Source organism: Trifolium pratense, linkage group LG1 (assembly GCF_020283565.1).
Source record: "Trifolium pratense cultivar HEN17-A07 linkage group LG1, ARS_RC_1.1, whole genome shotgun sequence".
NCBI lineage: Eukaryota > Viridiplantae > Streptophyta > Magnoliopsida > Fabales > Fabaceae > Trifolium > Trifolium pratense.
In genome coordinates this window covers 45,974,264-45,993,168 of record NC_060059.1, presented here as the reverse complement: position 1 = coordinate 45,993,168, position 18,905 = coordinate 45,974,264, and the positions used below count along the sequence as shown (strand labels likewise).

Below are 18,905 nucleotides of genomic sequence, written 5' to 3'. Positions count from 1 at the left end.
CTCATCACCACAAGGTTCACAATGAGTATTAAAGATTCAAGGAAGAATATGAAGATCATAGTTGATGGAAATACTTGCATCACGAGCTACAAAAGAACATATTTGATGTTATCATGTCAAAGCTCACATTGAGTTTTGTTACATGCTTTGAGGATTTACTACTACAATTAGCATCAATGGAAATTATGCATATGTTGAAGATCTTCAAAACCTACTCAAAGTTTCATCTTAGCTTCTCAAGACAAGAATGATCTAAGAATGATTTTCCATGAATTTATAAAGGAGCTTATGCACCACAAGGCATAAAAGTTTCAATCATTGTCTAAGCTAGAAAATGATAATCCTCATGATGAGTACTCCCACGCCTCCACTAAAAGCATCTCAAAGTACTCAATGAACAAGCAACAATGTGTGCAAAACATCAAGAGGAATTGTGGAAAGTTTTGCAGCAACATGAAGATCTCTCTTTAAGAAAATCTTGAGATACTGTTTCAAGAATGATCTGAGAACATTCTTAACAGACAGACTGCACTTTTGAATATAAGCACATTTTGGATTAAGTGCTTTCTGATTTTATAAGTCAACTTTGGACAAAACAAATAAGCACTTTACAAAGGAAATATGGATCAAATCTCTACAGAAGATAATCTCTTTTGGGATCAACAACATTTGGTGGAATTTTAAGTATATGATTTCCTAGTCATAATTCATGCAAAGGATTATGAGTTTGATCTTTCATGATCTTTTATGGTATTGATCAACCAATTGAAATATCTGATCATATATCATAGGCCAATCAGATTGCAACAACACTCTTTGAACTATGAGTTGTATTGTACTTGAGAAGAAACATTCTTCAATGCAAGTGTCATAACAAGTACACTTTTGTCCTACATGCTTTGATACTTTTCCAGCTGGTTTATTCCCAAGCTAAACCTATTTCTGAAGTGTCCTTAAGCCTACTGAACAGTTGCACATCACAAAGGAAATAGAGATGAAGCTTCATCACACTTGCTGATATAGTCAAGACTGGTTCAAGACTGATTCAAGAACGTTCCTGCACACTGTTTTGCAAAACCACCTCCAACTGTCATGAGTCCTTTTACTGAGGTTCCAAACGGCTATATCTGACCTCTGACATTGGAAGGATGCAGGAAACAACTCATTTGTACTTGCCAACAGCTCACACTTCTTTGGCTCTTGTGGATCAAAGCAAAATTCAGTTCAAGACTGTTTCAAGAATGAGCAGAGAATCTGGCAATTTTGCAGCAGCTGTCTAAAGCATCTTTGGCACTGAGTAACAGCTATAATTTTCTCTCTAACTGATATACTTGAAGGCCAAGACTCACACATAAGGTTGCATCTATAAAAGGCAAGCAAATCCAAGAGAAAGAGTAAGAGTTCAAGCTACAAATCATCAATTACTTGTTTTTGTCTACAAGTCCTAAAGCTCTTCTTTCATCACTCAAACTCAGGCTCTTCATTCACATCATACTTCTGAGTTTATTGAGTGTTTCTATTTGCTTCTCAAACAACCTTTGAGTTTCTACAAGCAAATTTCTCAAGAGACCACTTTTCAACATAACCCACTTTTAAGTGGTTGTATCTTTGTCTCTCAATTTTACCACTCACACTCCAGCTCTCTATCAACATATTGGATCACAATATTACTGAGTGTATTGAGTGTATTTTGTATAAGCTTCTCAAACTAGTTTTGAGTTTGTGTATAAGCTTAGATCCAGAACAATTCCCTTTGTAAAAGAAGATGACTCAAGTCAATACGTAACTATTGATTGAGTGACACCTCTGTAAGGCTGAGGTAGATCAAGCTTGTAGGGCTTAGAAGTTTTTGATCTTGGTTTAGATCAAAGAAGATTTGTATTTGAGATCGGTAGTATCTCAAGATCATAGTGAAAACTCACAGGCGTGGGGACTGGACTAGCCCAAGATTTGGGTGAACCAGTATAATCTTTGTGTGTGAATCTCTCTAACCTTTAACTCTTTATTTTCTGTAAATACGCATCACACGAAACACTTCATTTACGGTTGCTTTGAAATTCTCACGCAGCTGAGATTGTTCTTAGAACAATCTGATTTTTAATTCACTAACATTTATCCAAGTATACACTTGAGATCAATTTAGTAGATTGCATGATTAATTTTTAAAAGGGTCACAATTCAAACCCCCCTTTCTTGTGACTATTTTTTCCACTTCAACTTTTGATTCGAGATCGGGAGTTAGTGTCAATCTAGTGGCAACTTTGGGGTTGAGTTGGTGTCTTTGGTGGCCTGAAATCTGAGGGGTGTCTTTCTGATTTTGGGTTTAGGAGGTGGTCCTTTATTATGTGGTGTTTGTTTTGGTGTTTATTTTTAGCATTCCGCATATATAAGACGCCCTGTTATGTAGTTACTTTTTTACCGATCTTTGTTCGTCCTGTGCAGAGATTTGGTTAATAATATATTCGCTCTTAAAAAAAATTATTTATTAAGAAAAAGAAAATGGATAGCCAGCCAGCCCACCCACATGCCTAAATCAAATGTGTTTGGAAAGTAATCTTGCGAGTAAACAGTCACTTTCGTCCCTGAAAGTGTCACTCGCTGTCATAATAGTCCTCGAATCAACAAAAAATATTTAAAAGTCCCTAATTCGAACCTCCGTTAGTCAAAACAGTCCCTAACATTATTTTTCTGTTAGTTTTTGATGATCTGTCCAAAATTTTGACATATTAGACCAATATATTGCAATTTTCTATTCAAATTCACAGCCACCTATGCAAGGATCAAATTGAAAGTGAAAATCAAAATTTTCTAAATAAAAACAAATACACTAAAAATGAACAAACACAAATCTTCATCTTCTTCCTCATCTCTCCTTAACAAATCTCCATCAAACATCAGTGAAGTGTCAAACCCATCTTCCATTTTCTTAAAAAACATTCTTGGAAAAAAAAAAAAACATAATCCCGATTTCTATGAAATGAATATAACAAATTATTCAAGTACCACATTCAACCTATAATCTTGAACAAAATATATCTTCTTACTTACTTACACATAATATTTTCCAAACCAATTTTTCTGCAAAACAAAACAATCTAAAACTCATTTTTTTTCTTGGTGACGTCACATAGATTCATCAACAAAGGCTATAAATTGGAACTTAAAAAAAATCAAAACAAAAAACAATTAAATCAAACTTGCACATGAAATGAACCCATTTTCTAAACCCAACTGCTACTAGAAACAACAACCACATCCTCCAGTTGCTTGCTCTTAACATAATCATTCAAAATACTAATCCTACCAGTTTTAAAAGAAAAATAACCCAACCCAGAAAACTAGAACTGTGAAGAACCAACCACGGGTGATGGGTTATTGCTAAATTGCTACAATATGTCCCCCACCATATTGCTTCATGTATGTTCAACCGAATTGCTGTTGTTATTGTGATGATTTTTCTAGTATTTTGTGTCAATTTCATTTACAAATTAGGAGATTTATGTTTCCCAGATTTGGATCGATGAATTTTCCAGGTTTGAAGGTAGATAGTTGGTATGAATTTCTTTTAACTTATTTTGTATTATTATTTTTTAAAAATTAATCTTAAATAGAATAAAAGACAAGTGGACATAAAAATTCAACAAATTATTAAAATAATACAGTCAACATGCCACATCATGGTGTTCTAAGACACATCATCATAAGTTAACATATGTTTAACGTTTTGGACTAAATTGACTAACAGAATTAACATTTAGGGAGTTTTTTAAAATTTTCATTGATTCAGGGACTTATTTGACAGCGAATGACACTTCCAGGGACGAAAGTGGCTGTTTACTCTAACCTTGCTGAATGAATAGCCAGCCACCGAGTGAGTCCACTAAGTTGACTGGGTGATTTTTTGTGAGTATAGTAAAACGAATGAGTTGTGAGTAGTGACAACATTATCCAAAGGAACGGGATATGGTGCACAAGTGTCATCACTCTATTTGAGGAAACGATTGACACTAAAGTTTCTGAGGATGAGATAATTCTCCTCCAAAATAAACAACCAAACTAACACACTTCACTCACTCAAACCCTCTCAGATTTCAATCTAATCTTGTCCTTTTTTTCAACTTTTAAGATTACTAAAACACACACACACACAACAATAGTTATGGCTACCAGCAGCATGGCATCAGCAGCTTGTGGATTTATGTTGTCACTTAATGTTGCTGCCACCACAACCTCATCATCAGCAACATCTTCCAGGAGTGCCATGTTGATGTTCCCTATAAAATCCAACAATATTGGTTCTTCTTCTTCTAGACTTGTTGTCAGAGCATCCGAGGAGCCTGCCGCCGGTGCACCCGCCACTGCTGCTGCTCCTCCGGCCGGTGATGCCGCTCCTAAACCCAAACCACCACCAATTGGCCCCAAGAGAGGTGCTAAGGTCAGTTTCTCAACCTTAGAAACTAGTTATAGCATAGATTCATAGTCGGTTATCATCATATTAAGGTAGACAATATCGAATTAAAATATTTAAAAATTTGTTATAAAATATTATTAGGATATAAGTCTAATTAATTGTTGAAATTTGAATCACATTAATCACATCAACATGAATGAAGAAGTGAAGAATATACTAGGTAGGATCCCACTTATTTCATTTGTCAATTGTTAACTTCTAAATTGCACCTATGGTCATAAGATGTGTAACAAGGTAGTTTCTTGCTACAATTATACATTGGTTTGATTTGAATTGACTTATTGTTTATCTGAGCTTTGTAGATTCATAAATGATAGACTAATCATCGATTCGACTATGTAGACTAACTATAGCAAAATTTAGTTTCAACTAACTATAGTCAGTCGAATTGATGATTAGTCTAATAATTTAAACTAACTATGATTTTAGCTTTATGATTATTAGTCTACACGGTGAATATTGTATTGAACTAGCTCTCTAGCAACAAGTTTAGCTTATGATTTTTCCTTTCACTCAACAGGTGAAGATTCTTAGGAAGGAGTCCTACTGGTACAAAGGAACTGGTTCTGTTGTTGCTGTTGATCAAGTTAGTGTCCTCAAACTCATTTTCGAGCAAACCCTTTCAATTTTCTCCCATAATCCGTTGGTAACTAAGCTCTTGTTTCATTGATTTGTCTTTGTTGTGCAGGACCCCAAGACTCGCTACCCTGTTGTGGTTCGATTCAACAAAGTCAACTATGCAAACGTATCGACAAATAACTATGCTTTGGATGAGATTGAAGAAGTTTAATGAGACCAATTTAAGTGTAATTCCAACTCTTGTCATGCTATTGAAGTTACTAGCCTAAGGTTTTTTTTCATGTCATCATAAAAAATTTGTATCATATTATCTCTGTTATCTATGTACCTCTTGATCTCTAGAAACTACATTCAATGTGCAGCTGCTCATAATTTTGATGTTCTCTTGCTTCTGATTTTACTAAAATTAGGCATGTTAATGAAATACTACTAATTAGGCATGCTAGTATGAGTAATTTCCAAAATAGTGGAATCATATAATACACATTGGATGACCCGAGATCGAGCATATATTAGATGTTGTTTATCTCATGTTTTTGGGTTCCAATGGATATATCAATCACTTCATGGATTTGATTAAAATGTGCTGTTTCATGAATATAACATGGTTGTAAGTGAATAAACACAACTACATATATGGATATATCCATGATGAAAGCTTATTTTTAATATATGAAGTGATGTCTTTTGCTCTATAAATAGCACAACATACACACTCGAAAAAGACACAAAATTTAATTAATATAATCACCATTTCCTCTCTCATTTTCATACTCTAAACTATCATTCTTTGATTTCTAGTGCATGAGAGCAAGTGAAAGAAATATTTTTCTATAAAATGCTATTGAATGATAGACTTGAAGAGATTGCGCAATTCTCTTCGAAGTTTTCAAAAGCATCATAAAGAGGATTCGTTAGTATTTTACTTCTATGTGCATCCAATAATTATAGATTGGGGTTCCGTATTGTTACATAATATATAAATAATATATTATATTAAGGATAGTTTAGTCTTTTATACTCTAGTATTTATATCATTCTATTATTTTGTACTCTATTACTTTTGATTATTCCTAATGAAAATCCTAGCCACTTTATGTTTTCTCTCTATGAATCCTCAATGTTAGTTAACATGGTATCAAAGAGCTTGGTTGATTCTATTAGAACTTAGAAGTTTGATAATCAATCTCTGCAATAAGGTTTGATTTGTTCTCTACCTGGATTTCTTCTTTTTTTGGATTGATGTTTCTCAATTGAAAGTTGTTTGTTACGCGTTCGGTGGGTTTGGTGGGTTTGATTTGTTCTCTATGTTAGTTTGTTTACAATTAAGTGTTGGCACTTTGTTTTTGATTTAGTATTAAGAGTGTATTTTGGAACACTTTGTTCTCTCTGTTAGTGTGCAATTTGTTACGTGGAAGACTTGGAAATCTTTGTGAGTGCACTTCTCTTTGGCAATAGTTTTTTTATTGTTGATTCCCTTTGGTTCTTTCATAGTTTATTGCAATGGCTAGTGATAAAGATGATTCTCTTCAATCTATTAGTGTCCAATTGAAAGGACCAAATTATCCTTATTGGAGTTATGTAATGAGAAATTTTTTGAAAGGAAAAAGGGTGTGAAGTTATGTTGATGGAACCTCTATTAAGCCCACTGATAAAAAAGATGAAGCAAAGTATGCAAAAGAGTTAGATACATGGGAGGTTAGTAATTCGAAAATCATTACTTGGATCAATAATTCTGTTTCTCAGTCAATAGGTATGCAATTAGCAAAATACGATACTGCTAAAGAGGTTTGAGACCATTTGGAACGGTTGTATAAGCAGTCTAATTTTGCTAAACGTTATCAGTTGGAAAGTGACATTAGAGCTCTTAAGCAAAATAATATGAGCATTCAAGAATTTTATTCGACTATGACAAATTTGTGGGACCAATTGGCTCTCATGGAACCCGCTGAATTAAAAGGTGTCAAAGCATACCTTGACCATAGAGAAGAGCAACGATTAGTTCAATTTTTGATGGCTCTTCATGACGAATTTGAGGTCTTGCGTGGGAGTATTCTACATCGTACTCCTCTTCCTAATGTTGACTCGGTTGTTAATGAACTGTTGGCAGAAGAAATTAGACTCAAGTCTCACTCTCTTTCGCATTTGGATAAAGAAACTTATACATCTCCTCCATCCGTCTTTGCTGCTCCTTTTAACAAAGGAAAACCTCAAGGGAGGGTTGGTGTTGGTATTGATGAATGTGCTTTTTGCAAGCAAAAAGGGCATTGGAAATCAAATTGTCCGCAATTGATGAAAGCAGGAAGAAAAAATTTTAAGCCTCCCTCATCTAATGTTGCTGCTGCTACTTCTTCTATTGTTGCTCCTCCGTCCGTTGGTTCTGGTATTGGTTCTGCATACCCATCTGAGACTAATTCACATGTATTTGATCTTGCTGAGCAGTTTCAAAAGTTTCTCGCAACTCAGCCACATGCTATGTCTGCCTCCTCTATCAAAGGTTTGAATCCCTCTAGCTTATCAGGTATATCTTCTTCCATATGGATTTTTGATTCCGGTGCATCACATCATATGTCCTATGATCATAAGTCATTTGTGTCCTTAAATCCTAAATCATGTATGTCGGTCTTGACTGCTGATGGCACTCCTATGCCACTAGCAGGCATTGGGTCTGTCTCCACAACTAACTTGTCTTTATCTAATGTATATTATATTCCTAACCTCACTTTGAGTCTTGTTTCTGTTAGTCAATCATGTGATTCTGGTTATTCAGTTGTATTTTCTTCCACTTCTTGTTATGTGCAGGATCAACAATCCGGGAGGAAGATTGGGACAGGCCGTAGACAAGGGGGACTTTATATTTTGGATGAGTTGAGAGTTCCAGATACTGCAGCCTCAATGTCTCCCTCGACTGTTGACTTATCATCTTTTCGTTTAAATTCGTCTTCTAGTAGCTTTTATTTATGGCATTCTCGCCTTGGACATGTTTCTGCCTCTAGATTAAAGTACTTGGCTTCTACCGGAGCTTTAGGAAAGTTGCAAACTAGAGATATTTCTGATTGTTGTGGTTGCAAACTTGCAAAATTTTCTGCTTTGCCCTTTAATAAAAGTACTTCTGTTTCTAATGTACCTTTTGATTTAGTTCATTCTGATGTATGGGGTCCATCATCGGTTTTTACCAAAGGTGGATCTAGATATTATGTATGTTTTATTGATGATTATAGTCGTTATTGTTGGGTTTATCTTATGAAAAATCGTTCAGAATTTTATGATATCTATCGTATGTTTCGTGTTACGGTTAAAACTCAACATAATGCTGTGATAAAGTGTTTTCGTTGCGATCAAGGTGGCGAGTATACTTCTAATAAATTCTCTGAGTTGCTTGCTTATGATGGTACTATTCACCAGACTTCATGTACCGATACTCCTCAACAAAATGGCGTTGCCGAAAGAAAGCATCGTCATATTGTTGAAACTGCCCGTTCTCTTTTGTTGTCTGCAGCAGTTCCAAGTGAATTTTGGGGTGAAGCAATTCGTACAGCTGTTCATGTCATTAATAGAATTCCATCATCTATCACTTCAGGTTTGTCTCCATTTGAGGTTTTGTATGGTCATGCTCCTGATTATTCTTATTTAAAAGTATTTGGTTCTACTTGTTTTGTTCTTCTTCCACAAGTTGAACGTAGTAAATTGTGTCCTCGCTCTGCAATATGTGTTTTTCTTGGTTATGGGATGGTCAAAAGGGTTATCGTTGTTATAATCCTATTAATAAAAAATTGTATGTTTCTCGTCATGTTGTGTTTCTTGAGCACATACCATTTTACTCTCTTTCTTCTGATTCGCATACTCCTACCAGGTCTGAGCTTGCTCATATTGATCCTTTTGCCTTTGATGATGATATTTCTAGTGATTGTACTATTGAGAATTGCAGGACTGACACTATTGCCACTCCAGATACAAATGCTCCCTCTGTCCCCACGGCTATCCAACAACCTCTTGCGACTGTTGATCCTACGCCATCCACAGCCCCTTCTCCTCGTTATCCCTGTCGTGATCGTAAGTCTACTCAATTGCCTGATTTTGTTTATTCCACTTATTCTCCTTCTTTTGCCTCTTTTCTAACCTCTATTCATAATTTGTCTGAGCCATCTTCCTATAAAGAAGCTATTCTTGATCCTCTTTGGCAGCAGGCTATGGCAGAGGAACTTGCTGCTTTGCATAAGACAAATACTTGGGATTTAGTACCTCTTCCACCAGGAAAACGTGCTATTGGGTCTCGTTGGGTATACAAGACCAAAACCAAATCTGATGGGTCAGTAGAGCGATACAAAGCTCGTCTTGTTGCTAAGGGTTTCTCTCAACAGTATGGCATGGATTATGAAGAAACATTTGCTCCTGTGGCCAAGATGACTACTATTCGTACTCTTATTGCTGTTGCTTCTGTTCGTCAATGGAATATTTTTCAAATGGATGTTAAAAATGCATTTCTAAATGGTGATCTTCAGGAGGAAGTTTATATGGTACCTCCACCAGGTATTTCTCATAATAAGGGAGAAGTGTGTAAGTTGAAGAAAGCTTTATATGGTCTGAAACAAGCTCCACGAGCTTGTTTTGAGAAGTTTTCTACCGTAATTACATCTCTTGGGTTCCGCTCTAGTGATCATGATTCTGCTTTATTTCTTAGAACCAATTCTCATGGTCATATTCTATTATCCCTATATGTTGATGATATGATTATTACAGGTTATGATGTTAATGGGATTGATGAGTTGAAATTACAGTTAGCTAAACAATTTGAGATGAAGGATTTAGGCACTCTTCGATATTTTTTGGGGATTGAGGTTGCATACTCCCCTAGAGGTTATCTTCTTTCACAATCTAAATATATTGCCAACATTCTTGAACAAGCTCGTATTTCTGATACTAGATCAGCAGATAGCCCTCTTGAGCTTAATGTGAAATATGCTCCCTCTGATGGCGTTCTTTTATCGGATCCTACTTTGTATCGTACTTTGGTTGGCAGCTTGGTGTATCTTACTATTACCAGACCAGATATTGCTTATGCAGTGCACATTGTTAGTCAGTTTGTTGTTTCTCCTACTACAGTGCATTGGGCAGCTGTTCTTCGCATTCTTCGTTATCTTCGAGGAACTCAATTTAAGAGTCTTCTTTTTCCTTCATCTTCTTCTTTGGAGTTACATGCTTACTCTGATGCAGATTGGGCTGGTGATCCCACTGATCGCAAGTCTACTACAGGTTTTTGTATTTTTCTAGGAGATTCTCTTATATCTTGGAAGAGCAAGAAGCAAGACATTATATCTCGTTCTTCAACAGAAGCTGAGTACTGTGCTATGGCCACTACCACTTCGGAGATAGTGTGGTTACGTTGGCTTCTTTCTGATATGGGTGTTTCTCTGTCTAAAGCTACTCCTATGTATTGTGATAACAAAAGTGCCATTCAAATTGCTCATAACTCGGTCTTTCATGAACGCACCAAACACATTGAGATTGATTGTCATCTCACTCGTCATCATCTTCAACATGGCACTATCACTTTACCATTTGTTTCTTCCTCCTTGCAGATTGCTGACTTGTTCACGAAAACTCATTCTATTAAACGTTTTCATTTCTTGATTGACAAACTCTCGATGCTTCCTATTAATGCATCATGAGTTTGAGGGGGGATGTTACATAATATATAAATAATATATTATATTAAGGGTAGTTTAGTCTTTTATACTCTAGTATTTATACCATTCTATTATTTTGTACTCTATTAATTTTGATTATTCCTAATGAAAACCCTAGCCACTTTATGTTTTCTCTCTATGAATCCTCAATGTTAGTTAACACGTATAAAATGAACCAGTAAAAAAATTGGTTCATCATGGACCAGTTTTTTCTTCACCCTTAGGTGCGAATCAAATCAAAAGGTGTGTAATAGAAATGCTATGAAATTTCTTATGTACTTCTAATCAAGTTCCAACAATCTTTAGGTTTGACTATCATTTTATTTGTATATAATGCAACAATTGAAATTGACACCAACACCATAAGTATCATGAATTATGATAGTAAGGAGCAAGGAAAATTGCTCTTCTAGACCTCCTATATTGCTCCCAGTCCCCTCAAACTGACAAAATTATCCCTAAGAATGTGTTGGACCGTAAAATCCGAAATTGAACAACTTTGGATCGATTTTTGTGTCTCTCTCACATTCTTCACTAACCCACATGGCTCTTCATCACAAATTTGCATCTTTCACCTCTCTTTTTAAACAGCAAACAAAAGAAAACAACAAATCATGTCAAATAAGAGACTAAATCAAATTAGAAGCAAGAATTTATGAGTCCTAGACATCATATACATATATATATATTTTACAGAAAACAGAAAAGTACATGAAAAATATAGCAGAAAATGGCATGCATGGATTTGCTACAATTTTAAGAACCAACCATGACATGAAATGTTCCTATTTTCTTCCTTCTAATAGTTAATTACTTGAAGTTGAACCACATGGATAATTCATATTAAGTAACTTCAATCATTTGTAAAGCAACTCTTTTCCTCTTCTTCAACATTTTGAATATCATCATCAGCAACATTACCATTATTATAACCACCATCAATAATTTCTTCTTTTGAGCCTATCTCTGATTCTACAATTTTTTTCTTCCTGTAACACCCCGTTTTTCAAAGCATAAAAAGGGGTATTATTATTTTTTTATTTAAAAAATCAACACGCTTAAATAAAATGGCGCGCGTGAACGCCCGCAGCTATCTCGGCAATTCGTCATTCAATAGAAAATAAATATAACATCAACACATTATATTACAGGGCTTCCTCGAAGCAAAGTGTGTACCTGAATAATTTACATACAGCGGATACATTAAGTTCATCAACCAAAAGACACGAGTTATGAACCGAATATATCACAAGGCCAAAAGGCACTAAACATGTCTGAGTATAAATGTATAAGACATAAAGTCATCCCAAAATACAAACTAGGCCCTAAGCCTAACCAAAATGTAGCCTAACAAGCGCTACTCTCTACACTCCGGGATAGTCCACGAAGTCCTCGCCATCCACACGACCTACGGTCTCAGATGGCGCTCCATCGTCTGGGGGTGGGAGGAGCCCGCGATATGGCATGCAAAATAAGGGTCACCAACTGGAAACAAGTAATACAAATACCAAATACCAAATAGAAAGCGGCTAAACACTTATCATTTTCCTCAACACACGCATAATAAATAAAATGCGCACATAGCCTAATGCAAACCTCTAATGAATGAGTGTGACACCCCGTCACAGGATCGTCACATGCATGATTTCCGGAAATTTCAACGGTGGAATAACACCGGGTGCAATCACTCAGATCAAACACCGACTCAATTGGTGGAATACTCCGAGTACAATCACTCAGATCAAATACCGGCTCCATTAACGGCGGGTACAATCACTCAGATCAAATACCGGCTCACTTAAAGGCGGGAGTATCACCAGGTACAATCACTCAGATCAAATACCCACAATGAGTGCATGAGCATACGCCTTCTCTACATATACTAATGCAAACAACTTACATATTCTCATTAAATGTAATCTCAACAACATGTCAACACATATATTACACCAAACATATGTAAGACAATCAAACATGTATTCACCACGATCTCATATCGAGAATACATAACACAAAACATACCAAGCACTCACCAATTAGTGCACAAACAACAAACATACACTCATGTTATCGACGGAAGGAAGGCATAAATAGAAAGGTGCCCTTACCTCGACAATGCTTCCAACCAAAAACCACAACGTTTCGCACTATCTACCGTTTCGCGTTTGCTAAAAATAACGAGCGGACAATGAATAAGTTTCTCCCAAATTATCTTATCGAAACTAAACCTATCAACAAAGGTCTAGAGGTGTCTAAGGCACTTCCTAACACTCTCGGATATTATTTCCGAGTCCTCCCCATAGCGATTAAAAATTCCCGAAGTTAAATACACTATTTTTCACAAAACAAAACATTTTCGTTTTCAAAGCATACCATTGCTCTCTATGGTTTTAAACTTCAAAGGACACTTTCATACACTACCAAAACACTTGAAAACAACCTAAAAATTTTACGAAAATATCTCGACAAAATAATCGAGTTTTTCTTGCGTCGCAAGTTTCAAGTTTTTCTTTCCAAATACAATCCTATAATCAAACTTTGACCCACCTATGATCATTTTATCAAAGCATGCTCATTTTTCACAAAATTGTGGACTTAGAAAAAATTTCACAAATTCCCCCCCCCCCCCCACACAAGCTAGGTTCGGCCATCCAAAATGGAAGTGGCACTTCCGCTCAAAATTTTTCGCTTCCGAGGGCATGGTAATATCCCATAATACCCCCGAGTTACTAATCCAAGCCCCAAAAAATTTTCCGGGCAAAGCCTCAAATTTCGAAAATTCAATTTTAGGTTCTTTAACACACATACAACACTAAAACCATTTTTTTCCCAAAAATTTTTGCATGGTAATTCGCCCTAGGCCACCATTGTGCCTCCCTCAAAGCCCTAACCAATTTTGAAACCTCTACCACACTTTTCCGAAATTTCTCATGACCAAAAGTTTTGAAAATGTGAACCACACCCAAAATTTTTCCAATGCTAATAACTAGCAAGCCTCTAATAGTTCACAAGCCTATGGAAATGATCAACTAATTCATTTTGAGGGTCAAAACAAGAATTTCTAAAAATTTGTTCATAAAATCCTCAAGAACACACTCAAAATTATTTTTCCTTGTTTCACAAAATTAAAGCCATTTTCTAACATCCATTTCACTACAATGCTCATAAACAACACCAAAAATAAAAGCACAACACAAATTTTCAAAGTTATGAGCAATTCAAATCAATTTTTCAAACCCTAACAAAAATCTTGTGAAAACTTTAATCACCATGGAAATCAACACATGCTAAGCTTAAACAAGCTAGTCTACTACCCATAAACACTCCCATGGAACCAAACTAAATTTCTAGAATATTTGCTCAAGAACATATTCATAACAAATCCTAAAATCTATGAGTTTCAACCAACTAAAAGAAAGGAGGAGGTTAGTTACCTTAAGTGAAGTGATTCCTTGCAAGTTCTTATGATCCAACAAGCCTTGAATGGAAGGATTTGGTGAAGAAATGAGAATTTGGTGATGAATAGAAAATGGGGGAGTGGTTCACGGTTTGAGAGAGAAGAGAGGTGAGTGAAAATTCTGATTTTTGCTAAGTCCACAAGTTCCTAAACCTCCTTACTATACCTTGGTCATAAGCATTCCTAGCCCTTGGATCAAAGGTGCACCATAAGCCATGTTGAACCTTAGCCAATGGATCAAACAAATCCCATCCACTTTAGATATTTTCATATGGTTCTAAAAGTCTTCGCCTCACAGACGAGTCACGCTTCGGTTACGGACCAAACTTGCACAGACAGAAAATCTATAACCTAAAAGTCCTCCGTAAACGATTTCCAAAACTTATCGCCGAATCTTTTTCCGCGACTGTAATTTTCTTCCACACTCTCGAAAATTATTCTCAGGACATATCCTAACTCGCGCAGATATATAAAACTTCCACCCAAAATTCTACTGAATTCAGAAACCGTAAAATTTTACGTCAGCGGGTAAAATTTCTACTCGTTTTTCCAAAAGCGAGAATAATCCAAAACTCGTCATTCTGAATTTGCATAAACCTTCTCATACATAAAAGAGGATTACAGCCCAAAAGTATGTGCCTTTTCAGCGCACGAGTACAAAACAGACTTAAACTCAGCAAAAATGCCGTTATTACAACGATACTTACAAAACGACTTAAACAAAACCCTAAAACTTTTATCCAATATTTATTTTCCTTACACAAAATAAACTGTGAAATTAAGGGTCTTACACTTCCCGCCAAGTTCAACTCTCATGACCCAATTAGAATCAGAATGTGTTCCAGCTCTTTGTTGCCACACTCCAATGTTCGGAAGCAAATCTGAAGTTGCCTTCACCTGAAGGAGTTGGGATAGAGGAACATCAATCCCACTAGCCTTGTCAAAGAACTTTTGAAGAATACTGTTATTGAAACTGTCCAATTTTAGGAAGCTTTATTGCATTTCAGGAAGCAAATAAATCCCCAACTGTCCAACTCTAACATAAACAAATCTTAGACGGGACAATAACTAATGTGCCATGACAGTTTGAGGACAAGTTTTTGCCGAACACAAGATATTTCAATAGTATAATATAAACAAACTTTGAGAACAAAGCTCGATATCTTCTATGGTAATGGAGTTTCAAGAAGCAAAATGAAGTTTGAGGAAGCAAATGGAGTTTCAGGAAACGAGTTTGGATTGCAGCTTCCGAGCCTAAGTGAGTTTGGATTGCATCTTCCGAACATAGGCATTTTCGATCTAATTTTCCGAAGTTGTTTTCGTTAACAAAATAAACTCACAATAAAAAATCAAAAGTGTTCTGGGCCGAGCATAGATGCTCGAGCACCAGAGGATGTCGAACAAATACGCCCCGAGCAAGCCTAACATGAAGAGCCCGCGAGACTTGCTCGACTCTCCAACGGTCTGATACTCTCGCGTATCATAACGGCCGTAAACTGGAATGATGGGCATTTACTGCACATCAAGGCTCCCAAGCCGTTTTCCGGCAGCCACTTGATGACCATTAATGCCATCAAGGGCCTTGGCCCTGCGCTGGGGGCTATATATATGTGACTCCACTTCATTCACAAGGTATGTGTAACACCCTAAACCCCATACGCGTACTTATTAACTTAAATAAATAAACATGTGGACATTTAGAGTATTACATTTTAAATGAGAACATACGATCATACATGATATATTCATTTACAAAGCAGCGGAATGAAAAACACATGTCCTAAAGACTAATCATGCATTTATCTCATATATCCAATTAACCATTTTTCATAATACTCATCATATGAATTACTCATGCATTTCATAAAATAAATTTCACATATGAAAGTAAGGCTATCAAAACCACATACATCCGACATATATAAGATATAAAGTAAATATCAACTTGTCCCGGTGTTACACTACCAGAGCGACACTAAGTACTATTATTACATCCCAAAATAAATAAAACAAAATAAACGGAGAAGCATCTTGCCAATCTCCTCGCTAAAATAAGCAAGCAAGCAACTACTCCCTGACAGCAGTATCCTTGACCTGGGAACCTGAACCCCCAACGGTTCAGCACATACACAAAACAGAGAGTTAGTTATCGAAATTCACATAAAGTGTAAGTAATCATGCATACAAAACACCTTAATTAATTAAGCACAAAAACTACAATTGTCTCACATCACAATTAAATACAAGATTAAATCACAAATAATCAAGTACAATTGATTAATGTCAATATCATTCATCTCCTAAATGCAAACTAATGTCACAATAATGAAATGTTCTCTTAACATTTACTAAGTGCATGTGGTACCGTCTAGCTCAACTATATTGGACCAACCGAATCCAAATCTCAACTATCTCAACAATATCATCACAAAGGATGCTCAACTAAAATGCATCAATGGAATGCACGAATGATCAAGTACCAAACATATGATACTACTCAACTATAAATCATCATGATAAATGGATAACATAATCCAATAATACTCATCATCATGTCTCAACTATAATATCTCGTTCATCAACACAACAATCAATTATTTCAAAACAATTAACAAGTATACACTTATTAAATTGCTCATATACATCTTTTCGAAACCTAATAAATACTCCCAAGTCATGCTTCAATGAATGAGAAGTAAATTCAATCAAATAAGCATACGAAATACATCAAATATATATAAAGTATATCAACATATAAGCAAACTATATAAACCAAGTCTTATCTCAGAAAACTAACCCCGGAAATGGAATCTACGCGAAAAACTGTGGAAAATAAGTTCCGGGTGCATACGTCAACAAAAGTTAAAAAAAATCAAACAAACAGTAGCGTCGATCATAGCGTCGGCCAGTTTTCGACGCGAATCTGCAGAATTGCGTTTTGGACCTGGGGTTCCTCAAATAATCACTTAAAACCCACGAAAATGAAGTTTAAAGGTTCTAAAACACATACCAATCAATTAGTTAACTTATAGCTTATTCAAAAGCACTTAAAACAACTTAAAATCATCAAACAACTCATTAATTCATGGATTTTTACTTATTAGTCATAATAAAGCATGAAGAATCACATATCAACACATAAAGCTTTGGAATTAAATCATATTCCCAAATCCCCAACCAAAACCCAAATAAGATGAAGAGAGTTTGGGAATGGAGGAAAAGGTTTCCTCCCCTCTCATTAAGCTTGTCTCAAAGAATTTCATAACCACTCTCTTACCTTAACAATTTGTTGGAAACTTTGGTCTTCCTCTTCAATTCCTAAGCTTGTTCTCCCACTCTTGATTTTTCTTCAAGAACTCTCCAAAACCCTTCTTTTACGTTTTTCCCTTTTTATGACCAAATACTCATATTTATTAACTTTCTCATCTAAACCTAATTTCATTACCTCACTACTTAAACTACCCTTTTTATTTATTAATTTCTCATTTTCATGTTTAGGCCCAAAACACACTAAGCCCACCAATCCTAATTAATTAATTAGATATCTTAATCCTAATCAATCTAAAAACTCATAACCAACTAAAAGTACTAATTACTATTATACCTCCAAAAACACATAAACACAATTAATCACATAATAATAATAATAATTAAATACTAATAATAATAAAAAAAAAGGATGTTACAACTCTATCCCCCTAAAAAGAATTTTCGCCCTCGAAAATTTACCTAAAAACAACTTCAGATAAGAACTTCTCATCTTGCTTTCCAACTCCCAAGTTGCATTTCCACCAGCGGTTCCTCCGCTGCATCACCACCATCCAAAGCAAAAACCTTTCCCCCACTCTTCTTTGGTTTCTTACAATCGGGACTAATGTGACCCTCCTCATTGCAGTTGAAACAAGTGATTGGGTTCTTGCAATCCTTAGACTTGTGACCGAATCTCCCACACCTAAAGCATTTTGAACCTTGACTCCTGCACTCATCTGCTTTGTGCCCCCAAACTCCACATTTGAAACATTTCACGTCTTTCTTACCACTATTATTCTCAGCATGCTTCTTCCCCTTGTTATCATAGGGTTTCCAACGGTTCCCATCCTTGCCACTTTTTTCATTAGTCATCTTGTAGTGGTTCGCTCTAGCTCTTCCATCTTCATCACATATACGACTCTTATTTACCAATGTTGGAAAGTCTCTAATCTCAGAAAATCCGATCAAATGTTTAATCTCAGGCCTCAGACCACTCTCAAACTTCACACACTTATCATGCTCGGCCTCAACAGTGTTGTAGTGTGGTGCGAACCTACATAAGGACTGAAACTTAACGGAATACTCTGCAACAGACATGTTACCTTGTTTCAACTCCATAAACTCAATCACTTTTCTATTCTTCACATCATGGCGATCCCGGTGCTTTACCTCACGACTTTATCCACCCCTCTCTCTAGTGGAGTTTTTGCCTTTCGTGGGAATCGAACCATGTACCCTGGGGTTCAAGTACATGTTCAATCCATTCCCACTACCAATTGATAGCTCAATTGGTAGTGGGAATGGATTGAACACATATTTGAACCCCAGGGTACATGGTTCGATTCCCACGGAAGGCAAAAACTCCACTAGAGAGGGGGGTGGAGAAGATCGTGAGGTGGCAGCTCCGGGATCGCCATGATGGGGCCCGGGGGCTGTTACAGTATGCATATTTTTAGCAAAG

General features: G+C 36.1%; 3 protein-coding genes across 4 annotated transcripts; 2 read left to right on the top strand and 1 right to left on the bottom strand.

Annotated features, from left to right (window-relative positions):
* The first annotated feature begins 3,977 nt into the window (after positions 1 to 3,977).
* On the top strand, positions 3,978 to 5,433 carry LOC123884085 (photosystem I reaction center subunit IV B, chloroplastic-like). Its single transcript, XM_045933097.1, has 3 exons — positions 3,978 to 4,435; positions 4,992 to 5,057; positions 5,160 to 5,433. Exons 1-3 carry the CDS (start codon positions 4,160 to 4,162, stop codon positions 5,259 to 5,261), a joined length of 444 nt encoding a protein of 147 aa, XP_045789053.1. The 5' UTR covers positions 3,978 to 4,159; the 3' UTR covers positions 5,262 to 5,433.
* Positions 5,434 to 6,902: 1,469 nt separating this feature from the next.
* On the top strand, positions 6,903 to 8,198 carry LOC123884079. The gene is made up of 2 exons (XM_045933084.1): positions 6,903 to 7,571; positions 7,853 to 8,198. Exons 1-2 carry the CDS (start codon positions 6,932 to 6,934, stop codon positions 7,888 to 7,890), a joined length of 678 nt encoding a protein of 225 aa, XP_045789040.1. The 5' UTR covers positions 6,903 to 6,931; the 3' UTR covers positions 7,891 to 8,198.
* Positions 8,199 to 16,033: 7,835 nt separating this feature from the next.
* On the bottom strand, positions 16,034 to 18,587 carry LOC123924584. 2 transcript variants are annotated; one of them, XR_006814761.1, is made up of 2 exons: positions 17,472 to 17,912; positions 16,034 to 16,296 (listed from the first exon to the last, which is right to left on the bottom strand). XR_006814761.1 is itself a non-coding variant. In XM_045977533.1 (2 exons), the coding sequence occupies exon 1, from the start codon at positions 18,560 to 18,562 to the stop codon at positions 17,951 to 17,953; it is 612 nt and encodes a 203-aa protein (XP_045833489.1). In that variant the 5' UTR covers positions 18,563 to 18,587; the 3' UTR covers positions 16,034 to 16,296; positions 17,924 to 17,950. The 2 variants fall into 2 exon arrangements, 1 of the variants encoding a protein (XP_045833489.1); XM_045977533.1 differs by lacking the exon at positions 17,472 to 17,912 and adding an exon at positions 17,924 to 18,587.
* Positions 18,588 to 18,905: the final 318 nt, after the last annotated feature.

What these genes read in the sequence shown, in the direction of transcription:
- LOC123884085 (XM_045933097.1), top strand. Translation starts at nt 4,160, where the DNA reads ATGGCTACCAGCAGCATGGCATCAGCAGCTTGTGGATTTATGTTGTCA. An exon ending in GCCCCAAGAGAGGTGCTAAG is followed by an intron (nt 4,436 to 4,991) that starts GTCAGTTTCTCA and finishes TTCACTCAACAG; the next exon opens with GTGAAGATTCTTAGGAAGGA. An exon ending in CTGTTGTTGCTGTTGATCAA is followed by an intron (nt 5,058 to 5,159) that starts GTTAGTGTCCTC and finishes TTTGTTGTGCAG; the next exon opens with GACCCCAAGACTCGCTACCC.
- LOC123884079 (XM_045933084.1), top strand. Translation starts at nt 6,932, where the DNA reads ATGAGCATTCAAGAATTTTATTCGACTATGACAAATTTGTGGGACCAA. An exon ending in GAATCCCTCTAGCTTATCAG is followed by an intron (nt 7,572 to 7,852) that starts GTATATCTTCTT and finishes TGTTATGTGCAG; the next exon opens with GATCAACAATCCGGGAGGAA.
- LOC123924584 (XM_045977533.1), bottom strand. Translation starts at nt 18,562, where the DNA reads ATGGAGTTGAAACAAGGTAACATGTCTGTTGCAGAGTATTCCGTTAAG.